At 48.8% G+C, this 23,407-nt stretch overlaps 11 protein-coding genes across 11 annotated transcripts; 4 read left to right on the forward strand and 7 right to left on the reverse strand.

The window, feature by feature from the left end:
• Window positions 1–978: 978 nt before the first annotated feature.
• N7520_006601 (uncharacterized protein) lies at window positions 979–1,476 on the reverse strand (the record flags this gene model as incomplete). The annotated part of the gene is made up of 1 exon (XM_057140535.1): window positions 979–1,476. One exon carries the CDS (start codon window positions 1,474–1,476, stop codon window positions 979–981), a length of 498 nt encoding a protein of 165 aa, XP_056994541.1.
• Window positions 1,477–2,243: 767 nt separating this feature from the next.
• N7520_006602 (uncharacterized protein) lies at window positions 2,244–2,486 on the reverse strand (the record flags this gene model as incomplete). Its single annotated transcript, XM_057140536.1, has 1 exon — window positions 2,244–2,486. One exon carries the CDS (start codon window positions 2,484–2,486, stop codon window positions 2,244–2,246), a length of 243 nt encoding a protein of 80 aa, XP_056994542.1.
• Window positions 2,487–5,062: 2,576 nt separating this feature from the next.
• On the forward strand, window positions 5,063–5,401 carry N7520_006603 (uncharacterized protein; the record flags this gene model as incomplete). The annotated part of the gene is made up of 1 exon (XM_057140537.1): window positions 5,063–5,401. The coding sequence occupies one exon, from the start codon at window positions 5,063–5,065 to the stop codon at window positions 5,399–5,401; it is 339 nt and encodes a 112-aa protein (XP_056994543.1).
• Window positions 5,402–6,742: 1,341 nt separating this feature from the next.
• On the reverse strand, window positions 6,743–7,730 carry pre9 (proteasome core particle subunit alpha 3; the record flags this gene model as incomplete). Its single annotated transcript, XM_057140538.1, has 4 exons — window positions 6,743–6,882; window positions 6,968–7,386; window positions 7,463–7,647; window positions 7,707–7,730. The coding sequence occupies 4 exons, from the start codon at window positions 7,728–7,730 to the stop codon at window positions 6,743–6,745; spliced, it is 768 nt and encodes a 255-aa protein (XP_056994544.1).
• A 265-nt stretch (window positions 7,731–7,995) lies between these two features.
• On the forward strand, window positions 7,996–9,749 carry N7520_006605 (uncharacterized protein; the record flags this gene model as incomplete). The annotated part of the gene is made up of 2 exons (XM_057140539.1): window positions 7,996–8,065; window positions 8,113–9,749. The coding sequence occupies 2 exons, from the start codon at window positions 7,996–7,998 to the stop codon at window positions 9,747–9,749; spliced, it is 1,707 nt and encodes a 568-aa protein (XP_056994545.1).
• A 244-nt stretch (window positions 9,750–9,993) lies between these two features.
• On the reverse strand, window positions 9,994–10,764 carry N7520_006606 (uncharacterized protein; the record flags this gene model as incomplete). Its single annotated transcript, XM_057140540.1, has 1 exon — window positions 9,994–10,764. The coding sequence occupies one exon, from the start codon at window positions 10,762–10,764 to the stop codon at window positions 9,994–9,996; it is 771 nt and encodes a 256-aa protein (XP_056994546.1).
• Window positions 10,765–11,510: 746 nt separating this feature from the next.
• Window positions 11,511–14,084, forward strand: N7520_006607 (uncharacterized protein; the record flags this gene model as incomplete). Its single annotated transcript, XM_057140541.1, has 2 exons — window positions 11,511–12,308; window positions 12,366–14,084. 2 exons carry the CDS (start codon window positions 11,511–11,513, stop codon window positions 14,082–14,084), a joined length of 2,517 nt encoding a protein of 838 aa, XP_056994547.1.
• Window positions 14,085–14,637: 553 nt separating this feature from the next.
• Window positions 14,638–15,650, reverse strand: N7520_006608 (LUC7 domain-containing protein; the record flags this gene model as incomplete). The annotated part of the gene is made up of 2 exons (XM_057140542.1): window positions 14,638–15,518; window positions 15,608–15,650. The coding sequence occupies 2 exons, from the start codon at window positions 15,648–15,650 to the stop codon at window positions 14,638–14,640; spliced, it is 924 nt and encodes a 307-aa protein (XP_056994548.1).
• A 1,332-nt stretch (window positions 15,651–16,982) lies between these two features.
• N7520_006609 (esterase/lipase family protein) lies at window positions 16,983–18,112 on the reverse strand (the record flags this gene model as incomplete). The annotated part of the gene is made up of 3 exons (XM_057140543.1): window positions 16,983–17,105; window positions 17,151–17,582; window positions 17,633–18,112. 3 exons carry the CDS (start codon window positions 18,110–18,112, stop codon window positions 16,983–16,985), a joined length of 1,035 nt encoding a protein of 344 aa, XP_056994549.1.
• A 2,651-nt stretch (window positions 18,113–20,763) lies between these two features.
• N7520_006610 (uncharacterized protein) lies at window positions 20,764–22,091 on the reverse strand (the record flags this gene model as incomplete). The annotated part of the gene is made up of 2 exons (XM_057140544.1): window positions 20,764–21,599; window positions 21,668–22,091. The coding sequence occupies 2 exons, from the start codon at window positions 22,089–22,091 to the stop codon at window positions 20,764–20,766; spliced, it is 1,260 nt and encodes a 419-aa protein (XP_056994550.1).
• A 193-nt stretch (window positions 22,092–22,284) lies between these two features.
• Window positions 22,285–22,590, forward strand: N7520_006611 (uncharacterized protein; the record flags this gene model as incomplete). Its single annotated transcript, XM_057140545.1, has 2 exons — window positions 22,285–22,379; window positions 22,407–22,590. The coding sequence occupies 2 exons, from the start codon at window positions 22,285–22,287 to the stop codon at window positions 22,588–22,590; spliced, it is 279 nt and encodes a 92-aa protein (XP_056994551.1).
• Between the last annotated feature and the right edge of the window lie 817 nt (window positions 22,591–23,407).

The following is a 23,407-nucleotide window of genomic DNA, read 5'->3' on the forward strand; positions in this document are numbered from 1 at the left end:
AGTCAAACCAAGTCTGAAGAGAAAAGGCTACGAAAGAAACTCCAAAATCGACTAAACCAAAGGGCTCACAGTAGGTCATAGACACTTGGATTTGTCCCTGATTAGAAACTAAAGATGATAACATAGGAAATCGGCTTCAAGCAAATAATCAACATCACCTAGGGAGGCACGGCTACCAAGTACGCCGCTGGAGAATAAACTCCAACGATCCATATCAGAGTGAGACCAAGATAAAGATCACCCCCTTCCTCCAAATCGAAGAGCCAAAAGTCCCATCTTCGGATGCAGACACCCGGTCAGCGTTGGTCACAAGCCCGTCGGCATCGGCGATATCCTACCCCAAACCCGCCCCATCCGCCGACCAACTCCTCCACTTGATCCAATACAATGCGTTCCGCGGCCTGCACGAAAACAAGATGATTCTAGGCCAGACATCCATATCACTAAGCCCGGGTCGCCACCCGGAACGATTTGATGAATCATTTCCCACATTCTCGGTCGTGTTACCCAGGGCATCAGACGTCGTTGTTCCGGGAAATCTTACACCCACAGAATCACAGAGGAGTCTTATTCATTCGACATGGATTAATACCCTTCCCTTCCCTGCTATGCGGGATAATCTTATTAAGTGGGAAGGGTCATTCAGTCATGCGGAATTTGCGGTAGATGTAATGGGGTATTCAATGGATTTGATATTATTTCCGCAACCTGAGGGTTCGGGATTCATGGATCAAGACCTTGATCAGATGGGATGGAGTGAGGAATCGGATGCGGATGATGACGAGGTTACTGCAAATCGGGCCGGGCTTATTGTTTGGGGAGAACCCTATAGGATGGATAGTTGGGAAGCTACACCAGGGTTCTTAAGAAAGTATGCGTGGGTAATGCATGGTTGTGAAGAGTTGATAGAGTCTAGTAATCGGTGGAGAAAAATTAGAGGAGAGGAACCCCTGCGTTTCTTTATGTAGAAGCAGCAACTCAGTCTTGGTATGAAACATGAGACCCGTCCTCCTTAACATGTATCGACCGACTCTTCTGCGTTACTCCTTTCCCACTATGAGTTGGCTTATCAACATTTCGAACAGGTCCCTCCTCTTCTGGTCCTCGCCACGAACTAACATCAGAATTGGCAGCGCTCATGTCCAAAGGGTTACCGTCCCTGCCATGTTTTTGTTTTTCCTTTCCCACAGCCTCCATCTCGCTCTCAGGTGCGGTGTTGTGCGGATCATAGGCTGATTCATGATGGGCGACCTCACTATCGGTGCCGGACTTTGTGCCCTCCGATCGCTCGGGATCTAGCTTCTCGCGATCTTTGAGAGATGAATCGGATTTGTCGCCTGCATTCTGAGATCGGGACGTTGTAGTGAACGGGATCCGCGTTGCTGGGGATAGCAATGGTGTCAGAAAACCGGGAGAGGGTTGGTGGCGAGTGGTTCTGACGACCCGTTGGCCGCTGATGATGAGGCTCTTAAACATTGAAAAGCTGATCTTGGTTTTTGACTTGAATATGGCAATTTGGTAATATGGTGATTTGATTCGAGTGTGTTAAAAAGTGGAAGAAAGGAAATAATGTCGAATTGAAAGCCTTAAAGATCATTTTCTCTGGTACTGTCGTGCCAATACCGGTCCTGTTCAGAGCATTTCCAAAGAGTCACGATGACGTCACCTGACTCCTAACCAGATCTGGTAATGAGCTTGGAAGATGTACCCAGAAGTAATCTGGGAATTCCCAAGTAAATTGCAATCAAGAATATGACCTGTTACATCTGCATGTTAGATTATGGTAAACTAAATCCGGTTAATCGGTCAAGGCGAGTCACTGCCACGTCAACAACCTGAACACGAGGATCGACATCTGATCTCAATAAAGGGTTGCATAATGTTTGCTTCGATTGTTTGCGTACGATTGATAAAGTTCGGACTATAGTACGCCAGGATACACCATGGATAACGAAGTCAATTCCGCGGAATCAACGCCGGGAAGTTTGACTGGCATACCTGTCTGGTTTCTTACCGATATTATATAGTTGCCTAATTAATCCTAGGTACGGGAAAAGAACCTGAAGATCGACAGACTTCAGCCAAGAATGGTAGAAGCACGGAAATGTAGATCCTGCATCAAGGCAGACATGTGCCAAAATGGCATGCGGGTTCCAAGTCTGTCGGCATGGAGAGAATGGCACCTGGGGGAATGCAGATGCGAGGGCCCGCATCAAGAACGTCCCTAATCGACCAATGGGCTATCAAGGTTTGCCTGTCTTGGCATGAGAGTCGATGATATGCACCATTCGCAATAGGTACATCGTGGTGGAGAATCGTCTTGTTAGCTGCAGATGACCGACATCAGACAGGGCTTGTGATTGGGCGCTAAGTTCGGCTGCAAGTGAGAAAGCCATGTCCGGTCGTCCAATCTGAATTCGCTGACCTGCTTTCCAGCGGTCGTCTTTCTGCTCTGGATCCCCAAAGCTTCCATAGCCGGCCACCATTTGTCACCTGGTAGAGGAAGCATGCGCGTATGTGGTGCGGGATCCGTTCACTTTAAGATCACGGGATCAGAGGAGCCCAGCAGTGTGGGAGCATGTATGCGGGTCCGAGAATCCAATTTCAACGTTGTAGTACGGATAACCGGAGACTATAGCACATAAAACCAGTCAACAATGGTACTAATCCCATCTTGAATTCTTTGGAGATTCTTCCGGTAACTTTGCTCGTTGGGCAGAAATCCTCTTACGATTTTTTCCCACTATTTTCTCACTATTTTTGGCTCTGATCCTTGCCAGAGACAGGTCCCGGACCACGCAAGACAAACTCAAGAAGGACCATCGTGGAAGGGATACGGAACGAAGGGCAACAAGCAGGGGTATTGCGAAGCTGATTCGAGTATTCTCGGGCTGACGCAACCAATTCATTGCAGAAAATGGATTAATGCTCCCCAAGGCTGTGCCCGCTGAGGCTGTTCGCCGCTGGTCAGGGATTTCCGGGTGCCAACTCAACATTTTGCCATGGATGACCATCCCAAAAACAGGCAGGGGACGTAATTTGAGCGGCTGTCTCCAATGATTGTGCGTCGTATCGCTGGGTATCCCATCGAGTGGATCAGTGCGTCGACAAGTAGAGGCAATGCAGTCATTTCCATCTTTGACCGAGAAAAGCAATACTCATGCACCATTTTCTTGAATAACAGGGATGGAAGCCCGGCTCTCATGTGGAGCCTCCGCCGAGGCCTCTAAAGATGTTGCGGTCTTCGACCGACGGTCTGCCAGCCAGCCCTCATTTTCAGGAATTAGTGCACCGAGCCAGAAGTGATGTGCCACGTCAGAGTCTCCGAGCTTTGGTGCAGCTGCATGTGGTTCAGCAATATGTGGAATGTGTCACGGTTCGTGTCTGCGACGGACGCCGCACGGCATCTAGGTCCTATCATTCCCCCCCAAAGAAGCAATTGTATGACGATGAGCGATACACATGAGCGGGGCCAAATGCAGGATCCCTCCTCTGCAGGTATGAAAGATCAGCTGAACGAATATGAATCCGGCGCCGTCCAAACCCCGAGTGGGCAATGCATCGAGCAGAAAGAGAGAGAAAACCCAATTCTGTGGCCCGTGTCCCTGGATGCAGGAATTACCAATAATAGAGCCTCAGTGACGCGACTGTTGCCACCCGGGTGAAGGACCATTGGCTGACAGGCACGGAGCGTAAAGTTGCGGCGGGTGTGGAACGAAAGACCAAGTCCCAGTTCTGATATCCTTGTAACAAAGGCTCGGCCACAAGGTGATAGAGAGCGAACACTAGGTCGGGTCGCAATCCCAAGCTGAAACCGGTACTATTCTTCATGGCCCAATGCGCCAATGCAGGATATTTAATATCAGCCAAGGGCCAGGGATGGATGGGGAGGTGGAGGCAATAATGCGGGTGTGCATGCGCATGCAATCACAGACGGCCACGCCGAATGCCATTTTCTGTGGACAGGAGAGGACTTCCGGACGGACGGCCGAGTCAAAGCTTATAGTAAATGCTGTATTCATCCAATCAAGGGTGGCGACATGAGGTATGAATGGTGGAGAGTAGAGTATCTCATCCCGGTGGAGTCACAGGGGACGTGCAGTCCTGTCACATTCGGAAAACAGAACAATTTTTCGTTCTGTGTAGAACAAGGTTATCCCTGAGTGGATATGTCTGATAATCGCATCGAGGTGACAGCTGGCGGCGGCCGAGAGCACCTCAATCATGCAGGATCGTGTATGCCGGACGCAACAGCATCACAGGAGCCCGACTCCATGCGAACGACATGCACATGAAGGGCGGGGAAAGGCAATCTGGCGACGGCATAGTTGCAGTAGTCGAGACTGGAAAATGGATGACCGCAGCCATAGATTGAGGGATTTTCCATCCTCGTACATCATAATGGGAACAAAATTCGCCACGGCCATTGAAAAATAAAAAATAAAAAAAGGTGCATGCATGCTTGAAGCAACGGTTCATCCTTGGTGTGGCTCCATCCGAGAAAACTTGGGCATCTTACAGTCTCCACTATCAAGAGAACTGCTGATAGCCAACCGGATTTAGCAAAACCAGGTTGCGATGGGGAATCTGATGAATGAGAGACACGGACGATAAGCCGTCCCGCACCGGTCAGCGTCGATCAGCTAGAGGACCACGATTTTTGGCGGGCCACGGTTTTGAGAGACCCAGCTGGTGACATGTAAATATTGACCGAAACATAAATAGGGCATTCGGATCCCTTAGATGATCGTGGGGTTCAAAATTATCCCCTCAGGTTTCAGAATCAAAGTCTCAAGCCAGCAACTCAGGTCCATAGATCTTCCTCGGAGAAAGCTTTTTTTCATTTAAATCATTCTGTTTTAAACCTCTTTGATCCTCTCACAAAGTGCCTTTGATAAAAAGGGTCACAAGTTAGCCTATCAAGCCTGTCAAGCGAGCTTGGGTAATTTGGCAAGGACCAATCACGCACCTCCAATCATCCTGAAACAAGAGCTTGGGTACTCAGAGCAAGTAAGTTTGATCGGACGTGAGGATTGAACAGCACTAACGCAATCTGGCAGGCATGTGCTTTTACAACCAGAAACGATTCTCCTGTGGGGATTGGAGCTGGACTAGCTTCGCCCATCGATGCAATTACGAGTACCGCACCGGCGAGACATGCGGAATGAAACTCGTCAACATGACAGAGAACGATGCTAGCAAGTGCCGCCTTTGCGAGAAAATCGAGACCAAATTCCGGCGGCGAAGCGCCGAGGTCGACCGGCTCGAAAGGTGGAAACGTGAGGGAGCCACTTTGGTTGCATCAATGGATCGGTCCAAAGCTCTCATCAAGGAACTGGACAAGGAGATTTACAGCTTGCAAATGGAACGGGATGACCGACGCAGCACCCTTCTGAGATAGGACTTGGCGGGGATCGACGGCCATCGGTCGTCTTTGTTGAGCGAACACCAGGTGTATTGATTGGACTTTTCGATTTCATGTTTCGTGCTTGATTTTCTTTTACCATTTTGTTTTTGGCGTCTTCTTTTCATCCCATCGGCTGGTGGAACTTTTCTTTGGGGTGTTTCATGTTTCACCACGTACAGCGCATCTTCTGTGACATCAAGTCTGAATCGAGTTTCTGCAATGTGATGGGCAGTATGACACCAGAGGGTCTGAAGAATTTTAATGAAAATTTTCATTGGTTCATCCGCATTGTTTCTTCAATTCTTTAGGCTTTTGATGTCCAATGAATACATCAATGGAGCCTAGTCATCCCATAAGCGCCGTGATTTCCTTGGGCGAGCGGTTCGCTGAGACAACCCCAATCTCATGGTGAGGAAAGAGGGGCTTCTACTGCAGATTCCCGAATGATGAATCGTAAGAGCCTGAATAAGAGGAGGCAGTAGCTTGCCAATCCATCTCGAGGGGGAAAAACCCATTGATGCAATTCAATGCAGTCAAAAAGAAGGATAGTTCGCCCCGCGAACTGTGAAACCCCCTCATTTGGGTGAGTCACGTGGGTAGTATAAATATTATGTAAGCTGTATCCGGATGAGCCAGGCACATGTGCATGAGCACTCCATTGGGCAACAATCAACCTCCTCTTACATACCTTGTTGGAGTAGGTAGCATCTAGCCTGAATGGCATTGTTCATTGTATGTTGAGGTTCCCGAGGGTCCATATCTATGTCCCAGAATTTAGACTTGAACCTTGTGCATATATTGTCGAATGATCAATAATTTAGTCTTCAGTGAGGAGCTTCCAAGGGAATGTTCTTGGAGATGAACACGTTCGCAGATACATAGGGCTCTTACCGCGGAGAGGTCTATCTGCATAGATCTCCAGGTCTGGTCCACGATACCGTGAACTTGGAGCTGGGTGGTCGGCAAGAAATCCTGGGGATGAGATGGCGACTGGGAAACTTATATAGTACATACCCCGACACATGATCGGAGAATTTACCTTCTTGACACTGACACTTCATCCTAGTCTTAGCTGGCCCCAGCTACGTGTACCAGTGTTTGGTCCAACAAACTTCCCCCGGAGTATGCAACAGATCGGGTCTCAAGATCCAGCCGCTGGATGTATGCCACGTCACGGACAGCACCTACTGCAGTCATCAGCAGCAGCAGTAACAGCAGCAGCAGCCCATCGGGCCAGAAAACAGTCAATGAAAGAAGTAAGAAAGATAAACAGCCGAGTAAGAAGTGCCGTTCTTGATTTCCAAGTTATCTGAAAACACAAGTGAAGGTATTAATCTATTTTATGTCACCAGCCTCAGGCTCATCATCCACCTTGGCCAGCCCTTGGTCCCGGAGAAGCGCATCAATCTCATCCGCAGTCCATAGGTGGTGGTAGATCTTTCCATCTTCGGTCTTGCCTACCGTTGCAAACTCGACTGGGGAAGAGAAATACGAGTTAGTCTGACACAAGACAATGATGCGCGCGGAGGAAATAATCATGCAGGGACGCGGGGGACTCACTCTTCTCACTACTCAGCTTTGTAGAATCCATGGTCTTGCTCAGGACCTTGACGGCCATGGCGCAGGCTTCCTTCAATGTCTGGTCCTCCTTGTAGTCTTGCTTGAGCAGACTCTGTGCGCTAGCATTGTTGGCACCGACACTTGTGGCCTTCCATCCACCGTAGTTTCCGCTGGGGTTGCTCTGGTACAGCTGGAATTGACGGAGGTGATCCCACCCGGCATAGATGAACGACACACCGAACGGACGGAGACCACCGTGCTGGGTATAGCCTTGCTTCAAATCACACAGTCGGCGCACAAGCTGTTCACAAGGGATGTCTTCGTTGTAGGTGATGAGGTAGCGTTGGGCGTTTTGCCGGGCATAGTTGATCAAGATGTTCGCATCGGCGTTCATACCAGCCACGGCGCAAATCATGTTACTGGAAGCGGCATCAGCTCATGTACTATAAGTATGAAGGAGAGAGGAAGGATATGTCTAGTTTGATGCTGACTTACTCGTTGATTGTGTAGAGCTTCTCAGCAGAGGTATCTTGTTCCAGCAGCTTGCTGGTCACCTTTCTCTCCGCAGCGAGGACAATTCCATCCTTAGCTAAAATACCAAGGGCAGTACCGGCGTGAGAGATGGCCTCTAGAGCATATTCGACCTGGTAGAGTCGACCCTCTGGGGAGAAGATGGTAGTCTAATCCATCAGCGTCATAGGTTAGCGTGAGCTGCAGTGAAAGACCCAACTTAACTCACCCGTGAATCATATCGCCGAGACATGGTGCATATAATAAGAGCACAAAAAGGTCTTAGGACGAGGGAATAGAGAAAATCGTGGAAGAAGGGAGTGGGGATGAAGGTCGGTCGGAGGTGCAGATGGAGCTCTAGGAAGTCCCAGGCAACTTGCCCTGGCGCGTCCTCTTGTCATCCGCCAAGCTCGGACCACCTCACCACACCAAAGCTTCATCACGGCTTTTTACTCCAACTCATCAAATAGGGCATTTGGCTCGCTCTCACAATTCAAGATCAACTTGGTAGCTGAATAATGCTCAAGTCAACATACACACCTCCTCCTCCCCTGCCTCCAGGGTGGACGGAGCACCGGGCGCCCACTGGTACGTTCGCATTGAAATCCTCTTGAATAATCCAACTGAATCTGTAGGTCATTTGTACTTTTATAACACCGTTACAAAACAGTCTACATATACCAGACCTGCGCCAATCATCCACGAAGCATCGTCGGCAGCTCCGGCCTACACACCGGAAATATTACCAGCATTTTCTTCAACGCCATATGGCCCTGCAGGCTACCAACCAGGACCAGCACAGTACGGCCAACACCAGTCACAACACGGCCATGGGCGTGGTGGATTCCGTGGTGGGAAGGGATATCAAGACCGTGGTCGACGAGAGCCTCAAGACCGACCGAAGTCGAAGCACGTCATTCCTGATTGTGAGCCGTGGGTTCTCGTAAAAACCAAGTTAGGTCGGCGGTTTGTGCACAACACCGAGACCAACGAGAGTTTCTGGAAGTTTCCGAAGGAAGTGCTCAAGGCCGTTACTGAGTATGACCGGCTAGAGCGTGAGAAGAAAGCGAGAATCGAGCGTGGAGAAGAATTAGAGGCACCGCGCAAAGCAGAAACACCTAAGGCGAAGCCAATTCCCGCCACCGATAATATAACCGCGAAAGAGTCTCATGCCTCAGTGGAAGCTTCAGAGGGCGCAGAAGATAGTGATGAGTACGAGGAGGTGGAGGTGACCGATAGTGAGGGTGAGGATCAGCCGTCAAAGCGTGCGCGCACCGACAGCGAAGGTGCACAAAATCAACCTGTCGAATTCACCGAGGAAGACATGGCATATCAACTCGCTGCCATGGGCGAAGATTACGGATTGGATCCTGGCGAATACGGCGAGCTAGGAGAAGACGATTGGGAGGAAACACAGGGTCTTCCGTTGACCGAGGCAGACGCTGAAGCCCTTTTCCGTGACTTGCTGGATGACTACAACATCAACCCATTCACGACCTGGGAGAAAATCATTGAGGAAGGTCGTATCATCGAGGATTCCCGATATACCGCGCCCTCGAACATGAAAACTAGACGAGAAATATTCTCGAATTGGAGCAAAGACCGTGCCAAGGAGGTCCAGGAGCGCAAGAAAAATCAGGAAAAGCAAGACCCACGCATCAAGTACCTGACTTTCCTGCAGGAGAATGCGACACCAAAGCTGTACTGGCCCGAGTTCAAGCGCAAGTTCCGGAAAGAACCAGAAATGAGGGACTCGCAGCTTCAAGATAAAGATCGAGAGAAGTTATATCGTGACTATATCTCACGACTCAAGGCTTCTGAAAGCGCTCGGAAATCAGACCTCTCTGCCCTACTCAAATCTGCACCTTTGCATGCCCTCAACCAGTCTTCCAGTCTTGAGACTCTTCCCACGGTTATTATAACGGACGTTCGATACATTGCGCTTCCGCCCAAAGTCCGTGATCCCTTAATCGGGGCGTACATATCTACATTGCCCCCGGCACCAGAACTCCAGTTGACTCCAGAACAACAAGAAGTACTTGATCGGAAGCGGAGGGAGCGGGAGAAGCGAGAACATGCGCTGGCGGAGCGTGAGAAACGGGTTGAAGAAGATAAACGCAGGCAACGTGATGAGCTTGTGCGCGGCAAGCATCTTCTCAAAGAAGGCGAAGCTGAGATTGCAGAAGCCATGAGAGTTAATAGGGATGGACTGCGAAGCTATATGGATGTGGATGAACCACCAGCTGGGGAGCAAGAGAAACCTAGCCAATAAGTTATAGTCAGAACCTAGGAAGAATCCATCGAGGTCTCTTTGTAAATGTTTGTCCGAGACGCTGCAACACTTCCCTGAACAATTGAAAGTCCCAGTCTTGTGCGGAAAATTGAAAGCTAAAAGGATTTATACATCTAAGATCGTATGTAGTTACAGCCGTGCTTGATTTTGAGGGTATCATTGTAGATTAACAGAAGGCCAATTTCCCTTTGTCCAGAAAGTGTCATTTGTCCTTCCACATAATTCATTTGAATCTCCAGTCATCCCAGTCTTCATCGTCATCATCGTCATCACTGTCGCTATCGTCTGCGTGTGGAGCCTCTGAAACCATAGGCCGGTCCTGGGCCTCATCACGAGCACGTTTCTCTCGCAGTTCTTCACGCATATGTTTCAGTCTGCGGACCCGTTCTTCAAGTTGATCCATTTCATCAAATTCCTCTTCCATAAATCTTGCCGCATCCTCACGGTCACCTTCCAATTCTTCGCGGGCTCGTGATGTGGTTGCGGTATCCCTTTCCTGTTGCGCCGCAAGTTCATCTACAGAAATAGGTGCGGCAGATATTGTGGCTGCCGCAGTAACTGCAGCTAGTGGCTGGGGCATTCGGCTTGGTTCGGCGACCTCTCGTTCAAAAGCAGCCCACTCGTCTTCATCCACGGCATCAGGTGCGTTAGGTGTTGAAACTGAGATTATTGCTGCTTGATCCGACGGTTGTGGAGCAGATACAGTATCTTCTTCCCCTAAATCTTGCGAAAGTTCTGGCCCAGCCACACCATCCTCCTCCACAGGCCCCAATATCTCACTGGTCGCTGGGTCCTCGGCAATTCTTGGTGAAGGATCCGCTGGCAAATCTGACGGAGTAACTGATTCCAAACTTGTTGATCGGAGTTTCTTTCGCATCACTCCATCGTTGTTATCGACCTTGCGCTTCTTGGTGACGCGATTTCCGGTGGTGTTTGGCGACGCGCCCTTGCGCGAAGCTAGCTCATTGCGAAGCAGTGATCGGACATCCGCCATGGTTATGAAAAGAAGGAATGACTAAGGGTTCGGTCACAGTTCACACGGTGGGCACAATGAATGAAGCAAGGAAGGAAAGTTGGAATTATAAAGGGTTTCAAGTTGATTTGCAAAGTGGATTTTGCCTTTTGCGCAGAGTGGGGAACCTGGAGAAGCTTTGGTCTTGAAGCAGGTTAATGTTCTGGTTCATCACGTGATGTGCTGACTTTGGCAAAAGCCACCGATTTCATTCTCCTCGGATCTCTCTTGTGTTCCTTCCACATTCCATCTTTCCTATTTCCCATCAACAACATATCATCGCTCGCATTTTCTCTGCGAGCGCGGATGTCGCTGTTTCGGTCTTAGCGCCCGTGTTTCTTTCTGATTTATCACCGAAATCGCCAATACTTGCATCACACGCGACCCCGCTCAAGCTTAGGTGTCGCGACTGACGCGCAACAAGGGATCGCAGACTACGTCAAACCCTATCTCAACACATCCCAGCATATCACGCGTCGCCACCACGCTACCCAGTGGTTTCCGAGACAGAGTTGGAGGATCGACTTTGGCGATCAAGTAATACCGTTGATCACTGTGTGCTGTTGCGCAGCGTCTTCCTTCTATCGTGTATTACTTTAGCCCCCTTTGAAGCCCGTAGAGACTTTTCGCGATTGGTGGGACAGGCGCATATCTGTTGAACAAACAGCTTTTATCCTTTCTCTTGTCTCCTTCTTGAGCGCGCCGTGTAGTACACCCACATTTGTGTCATGGCTGGTAAGCAATCGTACACCAATCTTCTCTCAGTTGCCGCCTCATACACAGCCCATCATTGGGAGAGGATCAGCAGTGGAGACCGACAGTATCTGAATGACCGGCTAATATTAATGCCAGACGAACCACGACGATCGGGCCGAGCCACCAAAGGCCAGCATAAGAACCTCGAACTGCCAGATGCCCCGTCCAAGAAAGGCAAGGGCAAAAGTCCCAAAGAAAAGTCCGGCAGCAAAGCCTCCGCAGAACCTACCCCCGGACCTAGCGAAGATGGAGACGAAGAGGAGATCATTCGATGCATTTGTGGAGAGTACGAAGAGGAAGAGGATGTGGAGCGCGATATGATCTGCTGCGACCAATGCTCAGCATGGCAACACAACGACTGCATGGGTCTGGTCTTCCCTAAGGGTGCCGAGCCGGACCAGTACTACTGCGAACAATGTCGACCCGAGAATCACAAAGTGCTGCTGGACAAGATCGCCAAAGGGGAAAAGCCCTGGGAAGAGGTTGCAGAGCGGCGACGACAGGAAGCGGAGGAGAAGAAATCCAAGCGCAAGAAGGGTAAGAAGGGTAGCCGGAAGAGCAGACCAGGTGAGAGCAAGACCGAGGCTAGCACCCCTGCCCGCGCTGGAACATCGGCAACGCCTGGCCCAACACCTGGCCCTGCTCATTCCCCCACCACTGCTGCATCTGCATCGGCCGAGCCAGAGAAGAATGGACATACTGGAGATTCACGACGGTCTAGCACCAACAAGCGCAAGTTGGAGGACAGTGCGGAAGCCGAGACAGACTCGGTAAGAATATGCTCTCCCTTAATTGAAAACACGAGTATGCTAATTCGTTTGATGCAGGGACCCCAGGTGAAACAGCAACGGTTCTCCCCGCCGGCAGCAGGTCCAAAGGTCAAGACCGAGTCTCCTGCAGTCGCTACCGTGGAAGAGCTCGTACTGCCGGCTCGCAAGAGCGCTGCCAATGCTCTAATCAAATTTTTTGTAGACCAAGTTGCTGCTGCCCAAAAGAATCATTCCTTTTCCTTGCCCGAGGGGCAGTCGGCAGACGATACTGCTCGGTTACTCGGTCTCTCTGTTGAGGGCGCCATGTATCAGAACCTCTGTGAAGGCACAGGGGAGCCTACTGAAGCATACAAATCGCAGTTACGAGCGATCCTGTTCAACGTAAAGAAGAACCCTTCTCTACGGGATCGCTTACTCGTAGGTAGCGTCTCATCTGATACACTCTCTATGATGAAGTCTGAGGACATGGCCAGCGAGGAGTTACAGCGAAAGGATGCAGAGATTAAGCGAGAGGCAGAGCGACAGCACATGATTATTCAGGAGCAAGGTCCGCGAATCCGTCGGACACATAAAGGAGAGGAACTTATTGAGGATGAAACCCACAATGTGGCGGCGGAATCGGTCTTTTCTACTGTTCCGCGCCGGCCAACAGATACCGAGGGCAGCCCAGGAAACCAAAGCCCAGCTACCCCGAAGATATCTCAGAGAGGCGACGGACACGGTCGAGGCCACTCCCCTGACGGCGGCCATGGCGACCATGTTTTCCCAGAGGTTGCTACCAATATCCGTGAGCCAATGCCTCGTGGTACAATCCAAGCAGATGCGGAGATCGACCGAATGCTGCAAGAAGATGAGGTTGATTCTCCACCCTATTCACCCCAAGAATTCGACGAGGGCGTTGTCTGGCGCGGTAGAGTTACCATGGCGCCTGTGGCTGAATTCTCATCCACTGCGAGACATGTTTGCGGTGCTGAACTCAGCGGTCGGATTCCTTGGAGCCAACTGGCACCCGAGACGTTGTTAGTGGACGGCCGGATTGATGTTACACGAGCAAATAACTATCTTTGCGGTTTACGATGGAGCTTATCGACCGACGTATCTGTCATTGGCATCAATAGCCCTAACGGGGACCAGGAGCTTGAAGGTTTCAATAAACTCTTTGACTACTTTTACAGCCGCCAACGCTACGGTGTGATTGGCAAGCACCCTCTTGCCGCTGTCAAAGACACCTACATTGTTCCTCTCGAAAAGGGCACAACCACACTTCCCGACTTCATCAACCTGCTCGAGAACACGAATCTCGGCGATGGTCCCATCGAAGAGCGTCTTCTCCTCGTTGTCTTCGTCGTCAAGACCGGCGACTCCAATCCTACCTCCGTTCAACCTCCCTCTCACCAGCCCAGCCTGGAGCCTGCAGCATCTGCAAGCCCCCTCACCGCAGCTGGCAACACCCCACAACATGCCTTTGCCGCCGGCCAAAATCCCGCCTATAACTCCACTTCTACCGGCCCTCAAGTCCCCCATACCCAGGTCCTGCAGCATGCTCTCCCGCATTACCAAAATTCCCTCCACGGCATGCCCGCAGCCCTACACGTTCTTGGTGCACAGAACGTGAACTCGCCTGCCATTCAAAAACTCCTCCAGACTGCGCCAAATGTGGACGTGGCACAGTTGAACGTTGTCCGCGACATTCTTATCCGCCAGCCGGCTGCCGCTGCGGACTATGAAACGCTGATGCAGGCGCTCTTCGACACTCAGGCAAACGGCCACGCCTGATTTATTTCTACGACATCATGCCATTACCTTTGTACTGTACAGCTTTGATTTTCGATTAGTTTATGGGCCAGGGAATTGTTATTCCTATCTGGTGTTCAGGACTTCATGTCCTTGAGGGGTTTTATGGGGGATACCAAATTTCGATAGCTATGAATATGTAGTGTCCTTGAAATGAATTTTTTTGGTCTATGCCAATCAATTTTCTTATAGCGTGGACCGTAGATTTGACCCAGCGACGCCTCCAAGTAATGGTTGTCAGTTGTTGCACCCCATTCATACCCTCGCCACATTCCACAGCGGCACTTTTATGGGGTGAAAGCTTAGAAGGCCCATACTTAGCCCTACAACGCGTAGCATAGGAGTTACGGATGCATAAATGGAGAACATATCATTTCATAAACTCAAAGACAATGTATGAAACAAGACAGGGATATATTGAGCGCATGGCAGATAACTTCCCATCGCCGAGCATCTTCCACGGACCCAACGTAACAACGCCTGCGCTATGCAAAAACAGATTTAAACCCACGAGACCCGAAATAGATGATCCATATCACCACCGTCCACCCCGACGTCTGTATCCTCCTCCTCCTCCTCCTCCTCCGCCACCGCCACCACCATACCGCGGACCACGGCCAGCATTTGGCCGACCCCCTGCACTGTAGGGGTCCTCTTCTTCATGTTGACGCACCGGGGGCGCACGACCCTTAAGCTCAGCACTAAGCTTCTTCCAGGTCTTGCGCATATCCGAGTATCCCATATGCATCTTTCCAAAGAAGTGATCGGCCAGTCGTCGGTCATTATCGAGTCGACTCAAGTAGGCACCGCAGACGTCGCAAACTTGTAGTTTCTGGTGGCCGGAGGGACCAGATGTATCCTGCAAATTCTTGAGGTCTCGTTCGGCGCTTTCCTTCTGATGTTTTGTCGTTCGGACTTTGTGCATTTCGTTCATGGCCATTGCGACGGATCCAGTTTCGCCGAGGACGGAGACTTCCAGAAGGCCGGTGTTGATTGTGTTGTTCAGATCGGCGATTTGTTTAAGCTGTAGCGAAACGAGAATCGGAGTTAGAACTGCATACAAAGATAATGGGACTTTGCATACCAGGTTATTGGTTTGTCGAATCTCATCCGGGGTTTTCTCCAGACGGCGCTGGGCTGAGTCGATCCTCCGATCACAATCATCAATGTACTTTTGCATATCGCGCATGTAGTCGAATTCAAAGCCCCATTTTGCTTTTTCTGCTGAGGATGCTGTCTCATACTCGGTCTTCAATCCCTCGCTATGTACTTTCGGGCATGAGCCAAGATCTTGCTTCGTGTTGGTGAAGAGGTCGTGCGGGCAGGTGCCAACTAGGTAGGAACGGCAGACCTTGGGATCTGTGATGGAAAGCTGAGAATTGCGACCCTGGGCACCGCTACCAATGAGTTGGTCCGCTGGAAGGAAGGTTGCTGTTAGCTTGGTTCGGAGATGGTTGTATTTGAAGCTGGAATATAGGTATTATAAGGGGAGATGGGTGACATACCGCCCATAAGCTGCTCCAGCAGTTTTCTTTGTTCGGCCGCCATGATTGAATGTGACAAACAATAGAGCAATTCAAGGTGACGAGATCTCTTTGACGGATTGAGAAGAGAGTTGGAGGTTTTTTGATGCTGGCGCCACGGAAGGCGGTGAGGCGCGACAATCGACCTGAAGCTTATGACATTCAATGAGCAGGTTGAACACCCTCGTTATTTAGTCTTCTTATCTTCCCGATAAATTCTCACATCTACCCTAATATACTCACATATATGGTCAAGTAAATCTTTCTCGAAAATCATAGTTTTTTTCGTGATTCGTTGCTCTTGTGCTTCGTTAGGTGAGAAGCTTACTATAAGTGTTGGAGCGTCATGGTCATATGAGACCCTAAATTCCAATGAAACTCTGTCCTAACAAGGATCATATGTCCTTTCCTATATCTTAGTCTGATCTAGCACGGGATTTCCTGGTATGTCAGCTCGAGCGTACTTCAATATGTACTAACATAGAAGGTTATAGCCGACATATCCTTAATGAAAAATTGCATATTTGACAAAGCATCTAGTAGCAATCACGGAACCTAGCCCGGTCTCACTTTAAGTACCATGTTCAACTTATCAGCAACGTTAGTCTGATCAGAACTACTGTACTATAGAGGGTAATGATAGGTTCCGATTACATATTTAACCATAATAGCCCGATAGAATGGGGTTTAGCTATTCAAAATACCAACAATAGATACTTTATCGCTAGATTCGGACTTCTAGAATAGTCAAATGTTAAAGCAAGAAATAACATATCTGAGCGCTAAAAAAATGGGACTTTAAGTCATTCATACAGTGATCTAGTAGCGGGATCAAGATAGCGCTTTATCATTTCATAACATCGCCCTAAGATTAATATTATTCAAGGACAAACACTTAGACTCTCTTATCAGTAGCCCAATATTTTTCCCAAACACATACGATAATTATATTTCAAATTTGCAAGTTTATTAATCGGTGCCACATCCACCTTCTTCCTCACCGCAGTAGGCCACAATCTCAGGTAATAAAATGCGCAATCCCAGCCCATCCGCTTGAAAATATACATATCTAGCTCCTCGCCATCTCTAGTCTGCGCAAATGATACCGTAGACCCATTTCTAGTATACAGAAGCCTGAAAAGAGATACTGCAATCCTGGGAACTATTTCTCTATTATCAGTTGTACACACCATATAGAACTGAAGGACACAAAATGAAGACGCCATAGACCAGTGATCAAAGCACAAACTATGGATGTTATTAGCGGCCTGCTGTAGTGCTAATTGTTTTTTGGAAATACTGACTTCCAAATCCGGGCACACAAACAGTGTAATTTTATGATAAAGAGAATCATGGGTCAACTCGGCTTACCGCATCTAGGACATAGGTGTCCGTGATCGCTATCGGAAATCATATGAGTGATCTCTCGCACAATGCTTTTGTAACCATCGTCTCGGCGATTGGAGAATTTGGCCATGCCCTGGAAAGGTCAAAAGAGTGCCGTCCTCAGAGGAGGTCTACGTACCATATGGTTGGAGAATATTGGAAAACTGGGCTCTCCATCAATCGTCGCAGACTGCTCAGAGACAACGCATGACCGGAATAGCGGTTTCGTCTCGTAGAAGCAAACAACTTTGATTCTGGATCCTTCTTCCTTCCGCTTTTCCAGGACATTATGAAAGGCCCGTCGCATCTCATACAGCGCTTCGGATCGCGGATCTAGCAGGCTGACGATCTGATGGTTGACAGGCTTGAAGACGTTGAGAACCCGTGCAGCACGTTCTCCCCATGTAGCGAGACTTGTACCGCAATGAGGTGTCCCCAGAAAGCAGATCCCATTTGTGTGCGTCTCGATCTGTCGTAAGTAGTCTATCCGGCTCTCCCGTGAGGTAATTAAAGCCTGCTGCACCACCAAACCGCCAAGACTGTGAGCAATGAAAACCAGAGGTCGCCTCTTCTATATCATCCGTCAGCATGCAAAAAAGCATAGGGCATGGCCTGATATACCAAATGACCTGTTCGGTATCCTGAAAGACTACCGAGCAGATGAGAAGCGTAACCGGATAGCCGGCCTTGGGAGACCTGGCTCCAGGGATGCCACACGTTCACTTCGTACCCAAAAACCATGATGCGAGCGTCCTTGAAATCAGAACACAGCAGGTCTCTTGGCCAATAAACACCTCTTCCTTCATGAAGCCATGTTCGATACGCATCTCCCATCAGACCATGAACAAGGACTATATCCATGATGGCCTCTTCCGGATCACTGATGACGGTCAATCCGTACGCGCCGTCTTTCAGCAAATTTTCCGGATCCGGCTGCTCTTTGGAATCAATCGGGGGTATGGGTTGAGCTCTCGGGTTAATAGACAGGCTCAGTGGAGTTGACGGCAAGGCTAAAGTCTGGAGCTCATGCAGCTTGCGTATGTCGGCCGCGATTTTATTCTGATGAGTTGATTTAAGATTTTGGGAATTCATGAGCGCCATCAGTTCCCCCTTGCTCTGAACGGATGCACTAGAGCGAGAGCCTCACGTTGAAATGAACTCTAAGAGCTTGCATAACTTCTTGTTAGCCTTGGAATCACATAAGTGTAGGATTTTTGGGACGCGTAGTGCCGCGAATCAGATACTGTGGTGGGTTGAAAGCGCCGAATCCAGGGTAGCTGCGGTATATACATCGATACTCATCAAACATCCTCCATCGAGTGCATAATGAGGAACAAGCAAACGCCAGTCTCGCAACGACTGCCGCAGATTATTTCACTCAATTTGGGCATGCAGAGAATATTCTAGAATATTTTACACCCGAGAAATGATTTCCAAGGGTTTTTGTAAATCATGAGAGTGTGCAACATAAGCAGTACTCGAGAGTCCATCCTTACAGCGGCTGCTGTAGATCAGGAAAGGCAATCAATGATCCGAATAATCCATAAGTGTATGCAACATTAGCATTACTCGAGAGTCCGTTCTTGCAGCGGCTGCCACAGGACATAGAAGGCAATCCATGATCCGAATAATCCATGAGAGTATGCAACATAAACAGTACTCAAGAGTCCATCCTTACAGCGGCTGCTGTAGATCATGAAAGGCAATCAATGATCCGAATAATCCATAAGAGTATGCAACATAAACAGTACTCGACAGTCCATCCTTACAGCGGCTGCTGTAGATCATGAAAGGCAATCGATGATCCGAATAATCCATAAGTGTATGCAACATTAGCATTACTCGAGAGTCCGTTCTTGCAGCGGCTGCCACAGAACATAGAAGGCATTCCATGATCCGAATAATCCATAAGAGTATGCAACATTAGCAGTACTCGAGAGTCCATCCTTACAGCGGCTGCTGTAGATCATGAAAGGCAATCAATGATCCGAATAATCCATAAGTGTATGCAACATTAGCATTACTCGAGAGTCCGTTCTTGCAGCGGCTGCCGCAGAACATAAGGAGTTCAAGGTGTCAATATTATTTGGTAATATTGGTTCCAGAATATTCAGAGGCGTGAAAGGCTCGATGAGCGAAAGGGAAAGGGAAGAATAAAAGAAATGGGGAATGAAGAATATCAGAGACTATCTATAACGTACCTGATATCTGTCACAACATGCAGGTAGCGATAAGAAATGCTTGGCTAAAGACAACCGGAAAGATAGAAAGCGTGACAGAATGCAACAATCAGATATTGCAATGAAGATCCTTGAGAAAGTTTTTAGTAAGTGGAGGGAAATGGAGATATTTATGCAGCGAAGTGGCTATGGGACTCAGCAAGGCGCTCGGGGAGAAACCATGCAAGCAGACAGATTCTTTACCTCGATTTTGAAGTCTTCTTCAGCGAGGCAGCAAATGAAAAAGCGAAGGCAGCAGCACATGCAGACCTATCATAATGGCTGGCGGATGGATGCCCAACATAAGGCGCCTTCGCACTTATGGGAAAGTCGCAACTTGACTGCCCTATTGGCGCCCTGCAAGGCGGTCACAGAAACAGCTTTCCCGCATTGACAACAAAGTCCGCGGCGACTCCAGCCGGCATTATTTATAGCTCCCAGAATCGGGTTTTGCATGCTGAATCAATTGACAAGGGAAGAGGAGGGATCAGGGGCCCTTTCATAGACTAAGAGTGGACGTATGATTTACATCTAGAATTTAGTTTCCGAATATAGAGATAGATCGGGTCTCACGGTAACATATCAATATGAAGAATTAGATAGATCAGTTCTTCGTTGCACAATGCTTTTATGGGCTACAAGAAACGGCTATGGCAAGGTATTCAAGCCGCTTCTCAGGAAGTACAGAGTGTTCATGGAGTTCAAGTCAACCTAGGTGAATAAAGGAAGGATGCCACCTTGTTAAGATGCGGCAAATAGGCGTGGCGAGCGAGTAGAATTACTGCTTAAGGGAGGGGGGAAACCTTGATTCAGGAAACGATGAGGTCGGGTGGCATTGGGGTATGCGGCAGAGCAAGGACACGAAGGCGTAGTCAAATGGTTACTTGCAATTGGACAAGTGGATAGCAGAGGAAATGACGGTCGGACAGCGTTGTGTTGGGCTGATATCTCTCGGCCTGGGCTTGATTTCCTTTTCATATAAGTATGCAGTATCTTATTTATTTCTCTGACTGCGGCTGGTTTAATGCAACTTCCGCTCGAATATAAGCTGTTTCCATGTTTCCGATTAGGAGCAGGAAGTATATTAGCGAAACACGGCGCGTTAGCCTCTTGCTACGAAATCTCATATACTAGCCGTTCCAAAGGGCGTAGACCTCTTTCGAAAATACTGGAGATTATATGCGTAGCATAAACCGAAAACTCAAAAAAGCATGATAAATCGTTATATGGAGTCGTATGAGGAGAAAAGAAGAGAGTTTAGACAGAGAAATGGGATCTGCCCATGTTAGCGTAGTCGTAAAAATCCGAGAAAAATCCGAAAAGGGGACGTTTGAAGATGAAAGAGAAACAAAGAGAACAAAAAACTAAGGAGAGGTTCGGTGAACCCATTAGTGCCTTGTTGCACTCTCTTAACCTGATAATAGAATGATCATCAATCTAGATGTAATATTAGAATTATCTCAGGATTGTTTACGACAGGAAATCTCAAGATATCAATAGAGAAAGTATATCTTAGAGTAGCAATGACATGACCTACATCCGGCGACCCACCAGCGGAATGTGTATCCAGAGATCTGGCAGCTTACTGACCCGCTTTGAGATCTGCAAGCTTCGATTGACGAACGTTAGCATTGTCTTGACCACAGGTGTTCCCTCAATCCCCGTGCTGCCAGCCAGTGTCTCCAAGAGGGATGCCACGTAATCGATATCCGCGCTCCATCGGGGTTCACACTCGTAGACTACCAGTCCATCTAGAATGCAAAAGACCTGCATATCCGTGGGGATTTGGAGGATGAGGCGCCTGAATAGCTCGCACAGAGCCAAAAGGTTGTTATGTTGACATGCTTCGATTCCCTCCGACGTGACAAAGCCAAGGTCGAGTGGAGGAAGGCTTTCATGGGCGAGCAATTGAGCAATCAAGCTGCGAACGAGTCCGCATGGACCGATGAACTCCGCATTTCGACTCGCGCCCGTACAGTCGTAGAGCCCGGCGAAGAAGAACAATGTAATATAAGAGGGATTCGAGGCGATATTGAGTATGAAGCTTGCGTTAAAAATGGATAGGGCCGAGATCCGTTCTGAGGGTGAAGTGTCGAGGAATCCCTCGACCAAGAGGAGCGATGACCAAGGATTGTGACACCAGGCGCGAAACTCTTCCATCCGATTGAGCCACGAAACTTTCCGGAGTGATAAATCGGGTTTTTTGACGGACTGCTGTAGAATTAATTCCAAAGCATCTAGAGCTGCGGATGGTCCCACTCTAAGAAGACCCAGAAGCTCTAGCGGTGTGATGGTCGTGCATGGTTCACTCTGCACGGCTTGTCTATATGGTTGTGAGCAACCGAGCTCCTGGAGCTCACAGCTGGATTCTAGGATCGTATTTAGCTTTCCGGCCGAAGAAATAAGGCGAGAAGAGAAGAAAGAGAAGTAGATTTACCATCTTGCAGGCCATAAATTTCAGTGCCACCGGGGAAACCAGCCGTGAACCCTAAATCTTTCCATCCCTGCAAGAGAAGGGTTTGCGCTTGTGCTCCCAGATACTTAGTCTCAAAGAGACGTAAAAGCTCCTGTCGACTCTTCTGCAACTCGTACATGATTTCAGGCCCCAGAGCCTTTAGCATCGATTGTATCTTATCTATATCACTCTCTAGCGTGTTAACCTTGTTGTAAGTCTGAACGCCCACCTGATGCGCCCCAGCACTATGGTACGCAGTTTCACTTAGCAGCCTGTCCCTCATTTGTACCGCTCGCTCCTTGAGAGCTGCTATGTATTGATTCCAGTCGGATAGTATCTCGTCTATCTTGGCGGTCTCGCTGATTTTGAGTGTGAAGTAACTGTTAAGCTTCTTGTACCCTGCCATCGTGAGACAAGTTAGTCAACTCTTGATCACTGAAAAATAAGGGACTTGTGCTATTCAGTACAAGGTAAATTTCCCATTAGAATATCGACCAACTCAGGCATCCGCTTTAAAAGCTCACGATGAAAGTCTTCGCAAAGCTTCATATCCTCGGCAGTAGGTTTCAACAGACTGCAGGAGAGATTGATGGTCAGAAATGTCACCGGGATACTTTCAAATGCTTCCAGAATCCGCGCTCGATTCTCTCCGCGCCTTTTTGCGGTCTGCACAGGGAATGAAGTCAGCAGACTGGTAAGTAGAAGGATAAAATTTCAACAGGGAGATCTACCTCAAATACTATCCCAAGAACTCCCTTGATCACACCCAGACCGAGCTCCTCCGGAAGGGCATCAGTCAACTGGGAGGCAAGATCCATTCCCATGATTACAGAGGACCCATGATGTGTTCGAGACCTGTAGTCTTCCTTCGCTTCTTCAAGTGTCTGCAACACTGTTTCCCATGAACAGCCGGCGAATGTTGGCTCGTCGGGACCGCAGTTAGCATCGTAGACAGTGACCACTTCCGACAGATGACTATGAAATTGATCAATTACTACCCCTTGAGTCAAGAGACAAGAAAATGCTATCTAGTACCTAATAGCGATCTCCTCGCTAGGAACGTATTTGTCTCGCTGCGAATCATATTGAGTTTCCACTCCAAAAACCGGATGATTTTCCTTGCCGCGAGATCTCATCCATCTCGTAACTTTTGTTTCCACAGGGGGCTCTGTCAGTCGACTTTTGGCTCTTGGCTGCGTATGAAAAAGCCCCATCCTTTTTGTGTCATGGATGTTGAAAGAAAGAAAGTCACATCTAATTAGCCCAGCAGTGTCAGCACTGTGGGGTTGTCGCTGAACCCTGAAATTCCGGATATAGAAAGGGAGGGTGGTACGGGGTATTATCATTAAAACCAAGTCACCCCGGGAGCAAATCTATTTACTCGGTTGCCTTCTGTCCAGGTGTGTCTGACTTGCATTAGCATGATTGCTCCATGCAAACGACAGTACACCATTCCGTCGAGACTATGAAGAATCAGCCTTGTTCTGGGACCGACCTGTGGACCGGTGATTGGTCGTAATTCCATAGATTTGGCTTCATATGTGGTGGAGATTGATGAGCTGTCCGGGGCTAAAAGATATTTGCTCAGCTATTTGTTACAGCCCACCCTGATCTCTCTCAATCTACACTGTCTGGCCACATCCGAGGAGACACGCTAAGGGTGCATTAGCGCGATGCTGGTGAATTTACAGAAATTTACTATACATACGATTATCTAATACT

Source organism: Penicillium odoratum (assembly GCF_028828045.1).
Source record: "Penicillium odoratum strain IBT 22623 chromosome Unknown utg000005l_segment0_segment0, whole genome shotgun sequence".
In the NCBI taxonomy this organism is placed as follows: Eukaryota; Fungi; Ascomycota; class Eurotiomycetes; order Eurotiales; family Aspergillaceae; genus Penicillium; species Penicillium odoratum.